At 40.2% G+C, this 19,237-nt stretch overlaps 1 protein-coding gene across 1 annotated transcript in view; it reads left to right on the top strand.

Moving 5' to 3' along the window:
- Nucleotides 1–14,901, top strand: part of LOC122810604 (zinc finger E-box-binding homeobox 2-like) — a 603,498-nt gene extending 588,597 nt beyond the window's left edge. Inside the window, exon 10 of the mRNA XM_044082179.1 lies at nucleotides 13,820–14,901. Within this exon, the coding sequence (XP_043938114.1) occupies nucleotides 13,820–14,244 (425 nt within the window). The 3' untranslated portion in view covers nucleotides 14,245–14,901. The remainder of the gene's footprint in view (nucleotides 1–13,819) is intronic.
- The last annotated feature ends 4,336 nt before the right edge of the window (nucleotides 14,902–19,237 follow it).

The following is a 19,237-nucleotide window of genomic DNA, read 5'->3' as shown; positions in this document are numbered from 1 at the left end:
TATTCCAGAGTGAGGGAAGCATTTGGAATATGAATCTATCCCTCCAGCATGTCCTATTTATTGTTGTGCTAAGGTTTAAATCCTTGGAGCGTGTAGCTCTAATGGATTTGGTTTTCTTGAGGTGGAGCATGTCCAACAATTCCGGGTTAGACATGGCCTTGTACGTCAGGCAGAGATCGCCTCTGAGTAGGCGGTAAGCAACTGAGTAGAGCTGGAGTTTCTTTAGTCGAGCTGCATAGTGCATCTGTTTGAGGCCCACGATCCTCTTGGTGAGGTATTTTTGAGGTCTCTCCAGCTATTGCAGGTGTCGGGTAAGGTACATCCCAAATGGGGCATTGTACTCAATTATGGGCTTGATGAGCAATGAGTAGAAGGGCACAATTACCTCTCTTGATCTAGATGTGAACCCTTTTGTGATTAGGTGAGCTATACAGAAGGTTTTTCTAACCACTTTGGCAATGTGATTGTCAAAGGAGAGGTTACTATCTACTTGGGTCCCCAGATCCCTAATTACTTCTTCTGTACTTAGTGGGTTACCTCCTATGTGGTAGTTTGTGGGCACTTTGTTTTTCCCAAAGGGGATGACTATGCACATTTTGGCATTTAGCTTGAGGTCATGGTTCTGACACCAGGTATCCGTCTCCGTAAGGCCCTTCTGGAGGATGCTTGTGTCAGCTGGCGAGTCGATTATGGCTCCCAGTTTGCAATCATCTGCAAACTTGGTAAGCCACAGTCCTCCCGTGTTTGCCTGTACCTCAGAGAAGTATATACCAAACAAGAGGGGTACCAGGACTGAGTCCTGTGGGATGCCACTTGTAACCGGTTTAGAGTCGGACATGGCATCCGCAACTCTGACCATGTGAGTTCTATCCCTGAGCCAGTTTGCAACTCATCTTGTGACATATGGGTTAATATTTAAGCCAGTAAGCTTATTTATGATGCCAGAGTGGGATATTATGTCAAAGGCCTTTGCAAAGTCAGGTAGGCTGTGTGGACTACCTTTCCCTCATCTATGGCTTTGGTTACTATTTTGAAGAAGTCAACTAGGTTTAAGAGGCAAGATCTGCCTTTAACAAAGCCGAATTGGGTAAGGTCCAGTGTTTGGAGGTTCCCAATGTCTGTTTATGAGATCCATGATGATGCGCTCCATAGCCTTGCAGACCAGGCTAGTCAGGCTTATAGGGCGATAGTTCCCGGGATCCGTTGTGGTGCCACCTTTGTGGAGCGGGATCACTGTTGCTGTATGCCATTCTTTGGTTACATAACCTGTGGTAAGGCTGAGTTGGAACAGTGAATTTATGTGAGGGTTTAGTTCATTTTGGAGCTCATGTAAGACGCAGCCAGGGATACCATCCGGTCCCATTGATGCTGTGTTTTTTTTACTTTGGAGAGGGCTGCTTTCACCTGTGTGTCTGTGATGTCTGGGGGACTGCATTCTTCTAGGATAGACACTGGCCCTTTTGGGGGGGGGGAGTTTGCACTAAACCTGTCCGCCAGGATGTTGGTAATGTCAGTGGGTTTCAGTGTATTTTGTGCCATTTTGCACCAGCTCAGAACAGATCTGAGAGTTGCCACCCAGATTCTTGATGTAGCTAAAGAACGCCTTGTGATTATCTTTAGAGTCTTTGGCGATTTTCCTTTCAAAGCTAGCCTTTGATGATTTTATGAGGAATCAAAGTTTCTTGCTAGTACTGATCAGGGATGCCTTCCCTTTTTGGGATTTTGCCTTATCATGTAATAGTTTTCTCCTTCTGTTGTATAGCTTATTTATGGCCAGGGTCCACCAGACTGGGCTCCTGTTTTTGGAGGAGTGAGTCTTGGTTTTACTTGGGATGGCACGATCCATGCATTCCTGTAGGTGCTCATAGAGCGCATTTGTAAAGGATTCTGTGGTTTGGGTAGCATTTTCCATTAGCCCAGGGGCTTTGAAACTTTCCACCTCAGTTTTGAGAAGTGTGAAGTTTGCTTTTGAAAAATTTTTCACAGTGGTTTCCTTGGCTGGGGGTGGGGTCGGGATGTGGATGTCCATTGTGATTAGTTTATGGTCTGATCTTACCAACGAGGGGTTTACCTCTGGTGTGGAACATTGAGTCCCCATGTTGGTGATGACCAAGTCCAACATGCTGTCCCCTCTTGTGGGAGTGGTGACTAGTTGTTCCATGGCATTTGAGTTTATAAACTCTAAGAACCATTGGACAAATGAGTTGGGACTTGAGTAGCTTTCCCAGTCAATGTTTGGGTAGTTGAAATCCCCCAATATCATGGTGTTTGGTGAGACCTTCATATTCTCCAGTGTTCTCAGGAATGCTGAGTGGGGGTCCTGAGACAAGGTGGGTGATCTGTAACAGGCTACAAACTGAAAAGCAGTTTTACCTACTGTTAGTTGCACATGGATGGTTTCCGCTGCCTCTTGCAGTGCCACTAACCTGGAGGTGTGTGTATCCTTGATGAAAATGGATACTCCCCTGCCTTTAGTATTTTGGTCCAAGTTCTGGGGCCGAAAAGAATGGTATGAGTTGAATCCTGGTAGTGCTGGGGTGCTCTCTCGGGCCTTGAACCAGGTTTCTGTTACTGCACAGATATCGATTTTCTCCATACTGAGGAGTGCCTTGAGTGCATGCATCTTGAGGTTTAGACTTCTGGCATTGAGTAGCATTACCCTTAGTTTTTTGTTTCTGGTATTGTCTATGGAGGTAGGTTTGTCTTTTGAGCCTTGCCAAAAAAAGGCACTATGGGGGTGGCAAGAGCCTTAGCCAGTATTCGAAAGTCTAAGGGTGACAGGTGCAAGCCATCCCTGGCAAAGCAACGTGGCTTGTTGAGCATGTCATCCCAGGTTGACAGACACTGGATCCCCTTTGAATGACACCAATAGCTTAGCCAATTGTTAAAATTGATCATTTTGTCTTTATACTGTAGTATCATTCTTGGTGAGGGCAAGATTCTACTCAGGGTCAAGGTCATACTGGCCTGGGCTACATGATCAGAGAGCTCCTCTGTGTCTCTTTTCATGTAGTCCAGGGAGGTACATCTCAGGTCATTCACACCAACATGGACAATGACAGAGTCATATTTGTTCCTGCTGTGGAGTGACCTGAGTGCTTGTGTTATATGGCGTATCCTGGCACCTGACAGGCAGCTTACAGTGACCTTCTCCTTGTTCAGTCTAGTGAGTGGGACGTCAGTGTGCCTGACAATAGAGTCTCCAATTACTAGTGTATTAGGTGTGTTATTTAGCCTTAGGGGCTGCGACTGCATGGCACACTGACTTTGTGAAGTATGTGATACGTGAAAGTTGTTGTGGGGTAGCGGTTGCTTGGATGTCTGCTTTGGAGGTCTCTGTTGCTTTGGCAGATTTTTATTTAGAGCCTCCGAGTATGTTTTTGTGAGTTTGTGTGTCTTGTTTGCTGGTGCGATTGGTTTATGTGAGACTGGGTGTGTGGTGCGAGTAGTTTCCTTCTCCTCCTGACTGACTGTGCCAGTCTTGGGTTGAGAGAGCTCAGCCTCCAGTTTGCCTGTATAGTTGCATCTCTCACATATATTTGAGTTTGCTGGAAGGAGGAGAGGGTTGTCTGTGTACATAAGGCAATTTTAACATTGCCTCAAGATTCCCAGATTCACCAGCTGGGCTGGACAGTATACCTGAAACTGCACTTTGGACATGCATGGATGGTTTAAAGAACTGATTTATTGATTGTCCAGAATGGACAAATAGGGAGCCTTGTACTTCAGGATAGTATAAGGGGGTGTAGTGCTAAAGTTTGTTAGTGCTTACTGAGAAATTTGAGCAAGTGCTGGGCTGTAGAATGAAGGTTGAGTGCTTATTTTGAGAGTTTGACTAGTTCTAAGGGAAAAATTAAAGAGCAGACTTTGTGGAGCCGGGAATAGTTTAAAAATGCTTAAACGGCGTTGCGCGATGTGCAGAATCATGCAAATGCGGGTTTTAAGGCAGGGAACTTGAAAGAGATAGGAATTAGCCCAAAACAGCCAATAAGCTACTAGTTGCTGGGCTGAGACCACTCCTCCAGGGACAGATAGGCTGCTCAAAGCTCCCCACTCTCACTAGTGAACAGTAAGAGAAGCTTCCTCCTATCTAAGTACGGATATAGGCAACACAGGAACTTATACCACAGCCCAGAATTCAGCAAAACCTGAAATCTGGACTACCCTAGTTCAGAAAAGGCGGGAAACAAGGATATATATATATTTTTCTTTTTTCAACAGAACAACAGTAACTTAACAGAAAAACACTGTAAATGCTTTAAACAGGCTAAAACACTTGAGTATGTAGCCTACAACAGTTAAACAACACAAAAACAATTTAAAGAAGTGCAGGAACAGTAAAAATGCAAAAACAAGCTTTTTCAGATATTAGAATAGCTAGAAACTTGCTTTTCGGCGAGAATATGTAGTCGCAAGTAGAAAGGCAGAGAAAAAAATACTTAATCTGTTTAAAGTCTCTCTTTTCATCTCTCTGCTGCTTGTAACACTCTGCAGGACCATGAGGAGCTGTGCTGAGTCTGAAACAAGCAGAAAACCACGCAAATGTGGGTTTTAAGGCAGGGAACTTGAACAAGATAGGAATTAGTCCAAAACGGCCAATAAGCTACTAGTTGCTGGGCTGAGACCACTCCTCCAGGGACAGATAGGCTGCTCAAAGCTCCCCACTCTCACTGGTGAACAGAGAAGCTTCCTCCTATCCAAGTAAGGATATGGACTTCCATTACTAAAATATAAAACACATTGATTAGTCAGAAACAAAATCATAATCCTCTATATTCAGATCAGTATGGATGTTAAAGTTTTGTCTTACTGCATAACACTGACCATACTGTTCACTCCTGCTAGCTCAAGTTTACTTCTTAATGATACTAAAAGTTTCCAGGTACTTCATTTCCTGTTCAGATTTACATCCCAAGGCACTTTTCTAGGATTATCACAGGCACTGCTTCTAGTTTATTCTCCTAATAAGCTTTCTAAGCCTATGAATAAATCAGTATAATCATGCAAGATATGTTTTAGCAACTATTTGAAAAACAAGTCAGAATTTCCTAGTTTTTTACTCATATATTAACACTAATGATACTACCTAGGGGTTAGATTAGGTTAAGTTTAACATATAGCTGTCTCAAAAATTTCTTGAAAGCCTGAAAGATGTAAGGGTATCTTAAACAAAATAATCCATTAATCCCTCAGCAATTCCTTCTAGCAGGCAGACTTGCTCTCCTGTCATTGTTTCAGAAGCATTTCAGATTTTGTTTTGTCAAGTTACTTAATTTTTGTAATACCAGAAAACAGCAATTTTCATATTTATTTTGAGCAGAAAAGTACAGGACTTGTTTCCTCCTACCTCAGTTTGAGTAAGTCACTTTATCAGAAATGCTCCTGGGATGAGTCTGAAAAAGGTCCATGTGGAGCTGTGCTTAACCCTAGCTGGCAAATACAAATAAGTAAAATAAGCAATTATGTAAACTGCGTAGAAAAAAATGTAATAGTTTCATGCTTAACGCCTCATCTCATGCAATCATCATCATCATCATCTTTCGGCTTTTCCCGTTAGGGGTCGCCACAGCGGATCATCTCTTTCCATTTCTTCCTATCCTCTGCATCTTGCTCTGTCTTACCAACCGCCTGCATGTCCTCTCTCACCACATCCATAAACCTTATCTTAGGCCTTCCTCTTTTCCTCTTACCTGGCAGCTCCATCCTTAGCATCTTTTTCCCAGTATACCCATCATCCCTCCTCAGCACATGTCCAAACCAACGCAATCTCGTCTCTCTTGCTTTGTCTCCAAACTGTCCAACATGAGCTGACCCTCTAATATACTGATTCCTAATCCTATCCATCCTAGTCACACCAAGTGCAAATCTTAACATCTTTAACTCTGCCACATCCAGCTCTGACTCCTGCCTTTTTGTCAATGCCACTGTCTCCAACCCATATAACATAGCTGATTTCACTACCCTCTTGTAGACCTTCCCTTTCACTCTTACTGGTACCAGTCAGTCACAAATCATTCCTGACACCCTTCTCCACCCATTCCACCCTGCCTGTACTCTCTTCTTCACCTCTCTTCCACATTCACCATTACTCTGAACTGTTGATCCCAAGTACTTAAACTCGTCCACCTTTACCAACTCTACTCCCTGCGTCCTCAGCATTCCTCTACCCTCCCTCTCATTTACACACACATATTCTGTATTAGCCCTGCTGACCTTCATTCCTCTGCTCTCTAGAGCATATCTCCACCTCTCCAGAGTCTCCTCAACCTGATTCCTACTCTCACTACAGATCACAATGTCATCTGCAAACATCATAGTCCACGGGGCCTCCTGTCTGATCTCATCTGTCAACCTGTCCATCACCACTGCAAATAAGAATGGACTCAGAGCTGATCCTTGATGTAATCCAACCTCCACCTTAAATGGATCCGTCACTCCCACTGCAGTCCTCACCACTGTCACACTACCCTCGTACATATTCTGTACCACTCTTACATACTTCTCTGCCACTCCCGACTTCCTCATACAATACCACAACTCTTCTCTAGGCAACCTGTCATATGCTTTCTCCAAGTCTACAAAGACACAATGCAACTCCTTCTGACCTTCTCTGTATTTCTCCAGTAACACTCTTAGAGCAAACATTGCATCTGTAATGCTCTTTCCTGGCATGAAACCATACTGCTGATCACTAATCACCTCCCTTCTTAACCTAGCTTCTACTACTCTTTCCCATAACTTCAAGCTGTGACTGATCAGTTTTATCCCTCTGTAGTTACTGCAGCTCTGCACATCACCCTTATTCTTAAATATAGGTACCAAAACACTTTTTCTCCACTCCTCAGGCATCCTCTGACTTTCCAAAATTTCATTAAACAATCTAGTTAAAAATTCCACTGCCATTTCTCTTAAGCACCTCCATGCTTCCATTGGGATGTCATCTGGGCCAACAGCCTTTCCATTCTTCATCCTCTTCATAGCTGTCCTTACTTCCTCCTTGCTAATCTGTTTCACTTCCTGATTTACTATCCCCACATCATCCAACCTTCTCTCTCTCTCATTCTTTTCATTCATCAGCCTCTCAAAATACTCTTTCCATCTACTCAACACACTCTCCTCTCTTGTGAGTACCTTTCCCTCACTATCCTTTATCACCCTTACTCGCTGCACATCTTTCCCAGCTCTGCCCCTCTAGCCAATCGTTACAGGTCCTTTTCTCCCTCTTTAGTGTCCAATCTCTCATACACCTCTCCAAACGCCTTATCCTTAGCTTTCACCACCTCTCTCTTTGCCATGCGCCTCATCTCCTTATACTCGTGTCTACTTTCTTCATCTCTTTGACAATCCCACTTCTTCACCAGCCTCTTCCTCTGTATACTCTCCTGTACTTCCACCACCAGGTCTCCTTGTCCTCCTTCCTCTGTCCAGATGTCACACCAAGCACCTTTCTAGCAGTCTCCCTTACTAGTTCTGCTGTAGTTACCCAGCTATTCGGTAACTCTCCACTGCCTCCCAATGCCTGTCTTAACTCTTCCCTAAACTCCACTTCACAATCACCCTTTTTTAACTTCCACCATTTAATCCTTGGCACTGCATTCACACTCCTCCTCCTCTTCTTGATCACCGTCATCCTACAGACCACCATTCTATGCTGCTTAACTACACTTTCCCTTGTCACCACTTTACAGTCTCCAATCTCCTTCAGACTGGCCCTCCTATATAGGATATAATCCACCTATGTGCATCTTCCTCCACTCTTGTACGTCACCCTATGCTCCTCCCTCTTCTTAAAGTACATATTCACCACAGCCATGTCCATCTTTTTCGCAAAACCCACAATCATCTGACCTTCTGCATTCCTCTCCTTAACACCATACCTACCCATCACTTTCTCATCCCCTCTGTTCACTTCACCAACATGCCCATTAAAATCCACTCCAATCACTAGTCTCTCACCCTTGGGTACACTCACCACAACTTCATCCAACTCACTCCAAAATTTCTCTTTCTCATCCATCGCACACCCAACTTGTGGAGCATATGCATTAACAACATTCATCATTACACCATCAATTTCGAGCTTCATAAACATCACTCTATCAGACACTCTCTTCATGTCTAAAACATTCTTGGCATATTGTTCCTTTAGTATAACCCCTACCCCATTTCTCCTGCCATCCACACCATGATATAACAATTTGAACCCGTTTTCTAAACACCTGGCCTTACTTCCCTTCCATCTGGTCTCTTGCATGCACAATATATCAACCTTCCTTCTCTCCATCATATCAGCTAGCTCTCTCCCTATACCAGTCATACTGCCAACATTCAAAGTTCCTACCCTCAGTACTACACTCCTAACCTTCCTCCTCTCTTCCTGCCTTCAGGCATGCCTTCACCCTCCTCTTCTCCTTCGGCCAACAGTAGCCCAATTTCCATCTCATGCAATATTAAATTAAAACCATGCAAACAGTCTAGCCTTCATTCTGTATTTCCATCTCGCCATGCCTGTCTTTTTCATATTCATTACTTCAACAAAACATTGTGTCTTATTTCTCATTTTTGACTTTATATTTGACCCCCATTTTATTTTGGGCACCCTGTTTTCATTAGTTAATTTAACTATGCATGAGTAATTCTACTAGTAGTCTGCATGTTTGTAGATTTTGATAATACCAGGGTGCTTCTCTTAATACTCTGCCCCTTTTTACATAATTTCTTGTACCACTAATTACTGTGTCTCTTTTCTCTAGTGTAACCCAACATATTCTTATTCTATTACTTTATTCTGTAGCTCAGTAACAAAAGCTTCTTTAGGACCTTGTATTTCTTACAAATAACAGTTGTCTAAGAAATGCCAAGCTGTTTCTGGGCTGACAGTTATCTCTGAATGTATCTGTACGTGATGGTATTACACTTCTCATCTTCAAGAAAATAAATGTTTTAAGTTCATTTATGTCTTTTTCCCCATAAACATGCATAAATACAGAATACTGCATCTCTTCAGTCTTTTCAGATAATCCATATCCAGTGATGGATAAGTGAAATTTCTAGATTCAGAGTTTCCCACTTTCTGCCAAATTTCATTGAAGCACAAGAATTACAGAAAAGTCTAGATGAGCAATATTTTGAATGAAAATTATATTTCTGTAGCTCCCAACACAGAAACTATTGACACTTCAGTAGGTAATATTTCTTCATTTCTGGCAGATATTTTATCACTCTGACACTATGTTATAACAGGAAACCACACAAATATAGTAGATGCATAAAACCAGATTCCTTCAATACTCTTATAATCATTAGGAGATTCTTTGGCATTGCCTGTATGTTGTGCATTTAACAACTTAATAAAGAATTGTTAAATACCATAAATATGAATGATATCTATAAAAGGGGTGACAGATATCTGGTTTTTAACTATAGACCCAGGCCCATAGCATTCAGTACCAGACATCATGGTAGAATTATAATGAAACTATCAACCTTATCTGTATATCTTTACATGGTAAAATGAATTGATTATTGGCTGAAAGACAGAACCCATGTGGCAGTTGCCTTTTCGCAGTAACCAGTAGGGTCTCTGCTGGATACTTTCCTGTTTGGCATCTAATTCTCTGATCTCAAAAATGATCATTAGTATCTTTGGTTAACCAAATCTGTTAATGACTTCAAACTGGTTGTAATTGTTTAACCCCTTCAGATAGAGCTTACCCAGGGTATGGAAAATGGCCATAAACTGAACACTAAAAAGTATAGTATTGTTTCTTTCAAAAATAGAAATTTCTCACAATGTACAGTATAGATAACACACCCTAAATAAGAGGTAGTCGGTGATCTGGGAATTTTGGCTGACAGTTCCCTTTTCTTTATTTTATTATTATTTTCTTTAACACCTTTATTGAATAATTACTTAAGACACAGGCAAATATACATTTTATAAAAGAAAACTTTGCATTTTTACAGTCATCACTCCAACATTACATACATTGATCAATTCCTGCTTTCCCTTAAACCTCACTCCTTCTCCAAAACATTATTCTGCATGTATTGTTCCCACAATTTCCATTTTTTCTATCTAATTTGCTCCTACCATTTCCTAAAGCTCCCACTACCAGTTCTTTTATCTTAACCACTTCAAATACAGTTGGTTTAGACATTGATTTCAGTTATCTAGTAATTGCTTTTTTGGCAGCCACCAGTATTAAACTTAAAGCCTTACAATTCAGACCCTGTGTCCCAGCTTAAAAAATAATTTCCTTAGTTACATCCATTTGCGCTTCCAATATTTATGACAGGGTACTCTGTAAGGATTTTTTAAGGTTTGCCAACTCATTACACTCCTAAAACTATGGTCTCAGTTATTTCTTTCTTCCCCGTCACATCTGTAACATCTGCCATCTACATGAGGAAAAATTCTTTGGAGTCTGCTTGGGGTACAAAAAATACCTATCCAAACAATTGCAAAAATCCTGAACCTTTTAGACTTTGTTACATATTTGGGAGCCATACATACATACTCCATTGTTTCCTTGTGAATTGTTTATCCAGTCTGTCTTCCCAATATTTTATAACCTCCTCTGATTGATTCCTATAGTTATCGTGCAATATTTTATGTGCTGTACTAATTATCCCTTTTCAAACAGCAACTTCTATTCTAGATTCAACTAAATACTCTTCCACAGCAGGTCTTTTACTTAGGATTCCCCTATCCCTTCTGTTTGCATATACTGTGATATCAATCCCTGATATAGAAAGCAGTCTCTAGTCTGTGGGACAAATGTCTTATTGGTCTTTTCCCACTCTATTACCTTTCTCTCTTTAGCTATTTGCTCCCAGTGCCTTGGTTCCATTGCCAGTTTTCTCCAGTAAATTCTAGTCTTCTCTTGCCCATTCTTTGTACTCCTAATTGTGGTCATCCTTATTGGCAGAATCTCCTTTCTCCATTCTCTTGTTGGCTTAGTTCTTAAAATATTTTCTGTTAATTCATAAATATAGTATTCTGAATGGCTGTTATTTTCCTTAAGCATCTGCATCAAAAATCCCACTCTCTCCTTATCTCCCAAATTTTCTCCCTGTGTCATCATCATTCCTTTCCATTTTGAATTATAGCTCTCTGCTTGCCTTATGTATATGAGCCTTAACTGTGTAGTTCTAAAATATCTCTTTAAATCAGGTAATCCTAAATCACCTTGTTCTGTTGGAAAGATCAGCTTATAACATTTGGCTCTTGCCCTCTTCCACCCCCCAGATAGATTTCTTCAACTCTGTATTAATTACTATCCAAGTTCTCCTCTGGTCGATATAAAAATTGTCTGACCTGTGCATAAACCTAAAAACATTTTCAGTACTTGTATGTTGCTATCTATAACCATAAACAATAACTTCGAGTTTCTCAGTTTTTGTATTACCTTTTTAGTCTCTTCCCACATATCCTTAACTGCCATAACGGAATCATTTTTGTCTCATATTCCTAAATACTCAATTTTATCATGTCTGCATAAATACAGGTATTGCTGAATCAATTTCTGTGTGGAAACATATTTTACAGCTGTAGCCTGTGCTTTGTCTTCATTAACTGTGCATCTTGAAAAAACTTGAAACTGGCTCAGAATGTTCCACAACACTGAGATGTCCTTTTCTGATTTATCAGGTACAAAATAATATCATCGGCAAATAACGCCAACTTTTCTTGATTAACATACCAATTATATCCTTGAATTTCTGAGTCTCTTATTTTCTTTGCCAATGGCCCTAAATGTAGTGCAGATAACAAAGGGGAAGGAGGACACCCTGCCTAGTTCAACTGTTCCCCTTTCTTTTGATTACTATGTGGCAATTGTTGTCAGGAAATCTTACTTAGCACAACTAGAAGCCAGTGAGGTTTCATCTAGACACAAAAATATGTTTACAAACAAACTCAAAGCCCCAGAGAGCCTAACAAAAAAGATATCTGGTGTTAAGAACTTAGTAGAGACTGAAAGCCCTCCCTGTGTATTATGTATTACAGACTTTTGAGGGGTAATCTGTGCCTCACTTACCATACATTTAGACAGCCTGAGGTCTCAGTAAGGCAATCAGCTCAGCTACCACTGGAACCAAAGATCTGAACCTTTATATCTTCATCAGCAGATAAATGTAATGTGAAGGAGAGCTGATCGAGTGCCTCCCCCTTCGCTGGTATAAACTTCCTCTTTAACTGAAACAGTGCGATACTATATCTTCCTTCAAATTAAACTTAGATGACTGAATAGCTGTGGTCAGATTTATCCTGGGAGTTAATGGCCTCTCCATCCTTGAGAAAGGAGGTAAAGTCTCATGGTGGTAGGTACTGGCAAGGCATACATTGTCATTAGACTAAAACAGCCTTGAGGGTCCTTTGAATCCAATAAATTATTGTGATGACTATTCTAGGGAAGTATTTTGAAAGATGCCTGCTAAATAAACTTATTCAACAAAAAATCCATCACAAAGCTAGAGACCTTTTCCAGCATGGATGTATAAAAAGATACTCTATTTTCAACCAAGACCAAGTGAGTATTGCCAAAGATTTAGGATTGGCAGCTATTGTAGCATTATCAGGATTTTGTCAAACCATTCAACATGCTACCATGTGAGGTTATCAACACTAAACTTCAACAGAAAGTCTCACATTACTTGTTGGATTTGTTAATGAATGTCAAATTACAAAGGGTCATGGTTTTAGGCTCTCTTTCTAGGGAGAGGGGCAGAGGTATCTCAAGGGTCAGTGTTAGGGACATTTTTTTTACTTGGTTTTCTCTGTATTCTCTAATTCACCTCATGATTGGCTAGCCCAATATGCAGATGACTGTAAAATCAGCATAGTCATTTCATCAAGTACTGATATGACCAGTTTAAAGCAATATATAGAAAGAATAGAGGAATTATCATGTGTTCAGTTCACCACCTCTAAATGTAAATAAAACGTTTCGTGTATTATAACATCAGAATATTTGAAAAATTATCAGAGCAAGTTAACATATTTAAAGACCTTTGTATACTGAGAGATGGGGATGTTACTTAAAATTCAGTTTATGCCATAAGATCTTTTGCAAAGAAATAGATGAAGTGATTATATCAGTACAATAGCAACTAAAGATCCAAAATGGGTTTACAGTTTAAGTCAGATATCTGGACTGGACCCTGTTCAATGTAGATAGGCCAAATCAATACAGAGTTTAAGGAATTTCTCATACACTGAAAGATTGCAGAAATTACATTAATTTTGTACTGCACATAGATTGACAGGTATGCTATACCTGGCTTTTAAGGTTAATAAATCTGAAATTCTACAGGTAATGATGGATTGAAACATACAATCACAGCCAAAAATGTTGATCAACAAAACAGGGTATATTTAATTATCAATGGCATGAAAAAAGGGATATGTACGTATTGCACTGCATGCCTAGGTTATGGAATAAACTGTCAAAGGAAGTAAGGAAATCCTAGAAGAATTTAAATTATGGTTAGATCTGGAAATTGGAGTTAATAAGTTTAGATACAATATTACATAGTTAGTGTATTCCTTGATGATCTTCAGCTCTGAACATGGTTGGATGAACTTATAAACATCCATGAAGTCTATAGTTCAGCTGAATTGTGTAAAGCAACACACTAGGATACACTAATCATTGTGACTAGCTCATTATCTTTAAAGCTCTTTGTGTATGATATATTCCATAATACTAACACTACACAAGCTGCTAAGCCACAAACCTCCTTTATATGTATGTATATGCCGTATATTTGTGTTATTTTCCTCATCTGTTGACTCTTGTTTCTCAATTTGTTGCAGGAAGACGGCCTCATCAGTGTGAAATCTGCAAAAAAGCCTTTAAGCACAAACATCATCTGATTGAACACTCGCGACTACACTCAGGAGAGAAACCCTATCAATGTGATAAGTGTGGCAAGAGGTTTTCCCACTCTGGTTCCTACTCCCAGCACATGAACCATCGTTATGCGTACTGTAGAAAAGACATGGACAGCAGTGTAGAAGAAAGCCATGGGGAAGAAGCTGAACTGGAGGAGTTTCCACTGGCAAGTGCTGAGACTGGACTATATTCCAGCCACTCAAAGCATCAGGACCAGAACTTGGAATCAGAACCTGCTTCAGAAGATCAAGTGTATGGTTGTCCAAAAAGAGGAGTCATCAGTCCCACTTTTTCCCCAGATTACACAAAGGAAGCTTTAGCAGGACTTGAACAGACTGTAAATTGATGTGATTACTTTAACCATCTTGTTCCCTCAGTAGGTCCAAGGTATAAGCAAATGAGACACTAGACTTGACAGCAGTATTCTGCTGAATTGTCACTGGTTAGAAGAGGGGGTTGGGGATAGTGCCTTTCTTTCATGGTGCGAGTTTCAGGCTCAAGTCTTTTGATAAAATGAGCAGGAGGGCTGAAAATGAATATGAATCCCAAAGGGACCCATTTATATAAAAATATAGTACTTTCCACATCTCATTATTATAAACGATTAACATATGACATGTTAAATTCATGTGAGGCTTATAATGGTAAAAAAGCCATGTAAAAATTAAACTTTGTAATAATTCTCTGTCATAATTAAAACCCCATTAAAGTGTAAAAAAAAGTTTAAAATGGTCAACCTCAGCTTTAGATGATTAAAAAAAAGAAAAAGCAATTTAGAAGAATTTTAGAGAATTTTTTTTTATTCCATTCCCTAGTGCTTACTATTCTCCATTATTCGCTGTGGTAAATATACTCATACACTCATAACAGTATAAGGTCAAAACAGCAAGACAAGCATGCAATTTCTGATTTCAGAGAGACATAAAATACTTTGTTTTATACTATAGCTGAAGCATACCAGAAACCTGACAGTCACATTGTTTCCTTGTCTTTTAATAGAAATTGGAAGAAAGTTAATATCTGAGCCATACAGTGACTTTTAGCAGATTTCTGGTACAAGAATTAAGGAATTTGCAAACTCAGTTTCTAACAGTGCCTGAATTCTACTGTGAAAGGACGTAAAAAGAAAAAAAAAAATGAGAAATCACACTGAAATCTTGTGCAAGTTCATTTCATCAGAGCTCAAGCCAAAATTCAAAGTTGATGTTGGCATGAAAGTCGAAAAGTCCATTCTTTTTCCACAGCTAATTGATTGCTTTGTTTTTTGAGGTCAGGTGACTGAATAATAATAAAAAAAAAATATATAGGAGTACAAACTCAGACAAGGAACAATAAAGACTAAACAGAAATTACTGCAAACAAGAGTTTGAAACACATTTCTCCAGGCTGCATTATTTTACCTCCTTCCCAAGTTAAAGATCCACCAAAAGCCCCTCTTTTAACAGAACATTTAATCAACTCTCAATAGATGTAATTTACATTCTTGAGGAGCAACGTTGAAGCTGGTATCCATAGTTGGGAATGAGCTACACCTGAATGTTTATTAGTTTCACCTATTAATGTTCATATAGACAGTTTCACAAAGAACCACATTTTGATAATGTTATACTTTCTTGTCCAGTACTTTGTCATGTGACTTTGGACAGCTGCCCCTCTATATTTGACTGACCTCCTGAGATTCCACATGAGAACTACATCTTGTGTACTACATTTACAGTTCAGCATATAAGCAGCCCGGACTGAAATGCTGTGCTCTGGTCAGCAGATTAGTGCATCGTCAGGAAAGAAGAAAAACAGAATTAATTATGAGAGTGAAGCCCTCATACATGTGCTAGAATTAGCTTTCCGCATACTACACTCATCCTCATGAGAAGAATTGCATGTAATTTAGTGGAGGGGGAAGCGTACAGGTACAACAGTGAGCTTCAGATACAAGTTGTACTATTTTCTTCCCCTCCCCATTGCTTGTTGACCATTAACTCTGCTATATTGTGGCCTTTCTTCTTTGTTCCTTATGGCAAGAATCAGCCATAGGAGCTGCCATGAGGGGGTTGTTTATAAGGCCCCTCTCCACTCCCTAGGATGTATTTAACCCACCACATCACCACAGAGGCCACCATACATTTTCCATTGCAGGTATATATGCAGGTTAGGGAGCCACATACATGTCTCTAGGTCATAATTGATTCCACCCCCAGCATGCACATCTTTCTTATGCAGCTCCATCAAGTATCTTAGCCAGTAATGGAATCTGGGTCACCAGCGTCATAGTCAAGGTATTCTTGCTCTACACCAACAGAGCTTGTGAGCTGGATAAACATCTTAAAGGTAGCAAATAGCCATCCATATTTCATTCACATGTGCACATTTCCTTGAAAAAGTCACCATCTACACAGCAAGACATGCTCATTACCAAATGCAGAACTATCTAAAATCAAGGCAACGTGTTAGAGAACTATAAAATTATATGTCCCCATTGTATGTTTGGTAGTACTACACAGAGGACTATGGCTATGCACTTTAATTTCATCTTATAGTACTTAGTTTAATTCCCACAGTTTTCACTTGCATATTTGACTCCGAGCAAGTTTCTTACCCAAACCATGCTCTCAGGTCAGCCTTCTATAAAGGCAACTAGTACAGATTATTAAAGCTATGAGTTGCATCCCTGTATGCATGTGTAGTAACTAACTATAACAGCCCACATGTGTAGTAACTACCTAGAATATGTGTGCTTTTGTAGGCTTACCCAGTTAACAAATGAATAAATAAAAATATTAGCACTATGAACTACTTGGCTACAAACAGTACTGGCTTTGGTGTTCTTTCCTAGCAATGAACATGTAGTCATGCCACTTAGAAGCACAACTCATTCTGCTCTGATAGTGCGAATTGCTCTTCTCCGATTTTATGTGATATAATGCATACTCGTGTACAAAATGCATGGCCATGAATCACCTTAGAACATGATTTGCATGACTATGGAGTGCTCAGCTGAGCAGCTGGGACAGATATTGAGCTCAGCACTCAACCATCTTGTGCAAGCAAGTACCTACAAGATACACACACACACACACACACACACACTTGCCCACAGATGCATTCAGAGAGATATACAGACTCGAGTGAGCATGCACGTGTGCGCGCGCACACACACACACACACACACACACACACACACACACACACACATATAGTGACAACACGCTTGGCATCCATTATCTCCCCAGCCACAGCTGACATCCAGCTATAGGCGTCTAACACAGTAACACAGATAGGCAGACAAATACATACCCTCACAATAAGCAGTCAAGCACATACAGTTGCACTAACCACTTACACACTAAGTAACCCCAGACACACACTACTCCCCTTACTTGTTCGGCATTATTAATAGCAGAAAGCTACTCCACTTCAACCTGCCGAGATTCCTCAAATGAATTGCATAGGTGCATGAACCTATATTGCTGCACTGTAGGGCAATATGGCATAATGGCTAAGGTGGTTACCTTACAGACACAAGGCGCAGGGTTTGATTCTGACATGGGGTAATTGGCTAGGTTTAAAATGGCCCACAAGGGCAGTTAGCCTAGTACTAACTTATGAACCTATCTAGGAATCACATGTTCAACACAGCGGTGTATCAGGATGTGCAATGGGTAACCATTTGAAATGTCAGGACTCACTAGAGCAAGTTCCAAAACATGGAGACTGAATGGCCGAAAAAATGGACTCATGTACAAAGTCTGAGATGGCTATTTCTCGGCATGTTCGCTTTTCTCCAAGGTATGGCGCACTTGGAGTTAGTATATGCAAGTTCAGGGGTGTGGGGGCTTGCCTCCTGCAAAATGAAGTTTAAATGAGAGCAGTGATATTTGAGATTCACTGTTCTCCTACATTTTTGATTTATTTTTTTTTTTTTTGGTGTAACAGCACTTGGCATTTCAAATGTGTACATTTCAGTAGGGAGCCTGTGCAGTGACCTAAAATACACAGTGCCTTGGGATTACTCATTTACATATTACTCTGTAAACCCATGCTGTTTTGTATCACACTACTAAGCAGTGGGGGGAGGGGCAATGAATTGGGACCCACCTGTGTACTGTGAAAAGCCACATGCACAACTTTGTGTAGTATACAAACCTCTGTAAATTCCAGCCTATATATAAACAATCTCATGCAAATGTAACAAGTATAGTCTGTGTTGTTATTCTGCTGTGCATCAGGGAAAGGTTACTGTGATTAGGAAAAAAGCACAACTTTAGTTATATCAGAGGTAGAGAAGAGAGTGTAACTGAAACAGTGTTTTCAAGGGTCTGAGTTCATATGCCAGCTGAAGGATTATTTCTATTTCAGTTGCATTTGTGTGTGTTCCATGATATATATACTAAACACTCCTACATCATCTGGATTTGCCTATTGTCGGTCACACTGAGGCTACAGCTTTGAGGCCATACTATAGAGGCCATAGATAAATGCGGTGTCACAAAGATAAATCTAGCCATCCATCCATAACCCCTTTTTCCTCATTTTTGTCCATGGGGTGGGGGTGTCACTTCAACAGTGACAATCATCTAGAGCCAAGGTTTACATCACCAGGTGGCTAGCCCTGCCACAGTAGTTCTTCCACACCACAACTCGCATGTACACTCACACCTATGGCCAATTTACAGTGTCCAATCCACTTACCGTGTCTTGGTAATGTGGGAGGAAGCCAGAGCAACCTGAGGAAACACAAACACAGGGAGGACATGCAGACTCAGCACAGAAGGTACCCTAGCTGAGAATCGAACAAGAGATCCCCTTGCTGTGAGGAGACTATGCTAACCACTGTGCCACCTTTGTCACAAAAGTAATAAATAAATAAATAAATAAACAAATAAATAAAATCCATGTTTATTGTGTAAATCCTCTGATGAATTCCCATTGAACCAGCCAGAAACCTCCCAAAAGTCAATCCTCATGAATTTGAAAATGTAAACCTTCATTTTTTTATAAATTCTTGTCAAGTATTTTAGTGATTCAAGATATCACACAACTGCCTGACAATATTAAACACTCACAAGTTGATACTATCAGAAATATACATAAAAGAAATTGCGTAATCTTGAGACAGCATCGCAACTCAGTAGAATCCATCTTGGCTTCAGAAATTTTTGCTTTTGAAGACAGTGCCATATTACTAGAGAACCACAGTGCAATGAGAGTGTCCTTGGATTATAGAAGAAAGCATCAACAGCCGTCCAAGTTCTTGCTAGCTTGCTGCTTTGTAAAAGGCTAGTATTGCAGTAGGAAAACAAATAATGCCCTTACGTTTCCAGAAGTGAAAAGGATTTTAA

This window comes from Protopterus annectens, chromosome 9.part0 (assembly GCF_019279795.1).
Source record: "Protopterus annectens isolate FY-2018-M chromosome 9.part0, PAN1.0, whole genome shotgun sequence".
Lineage (NCBI taxonomy): Eukaryota > Metazoa > Chordata > Ceratodontiformes > Protopteridae > Protopterus > Protopterus annectens.
This window is presented reverse-complemented; position numbering and strand designations above follow the sequence as displayed.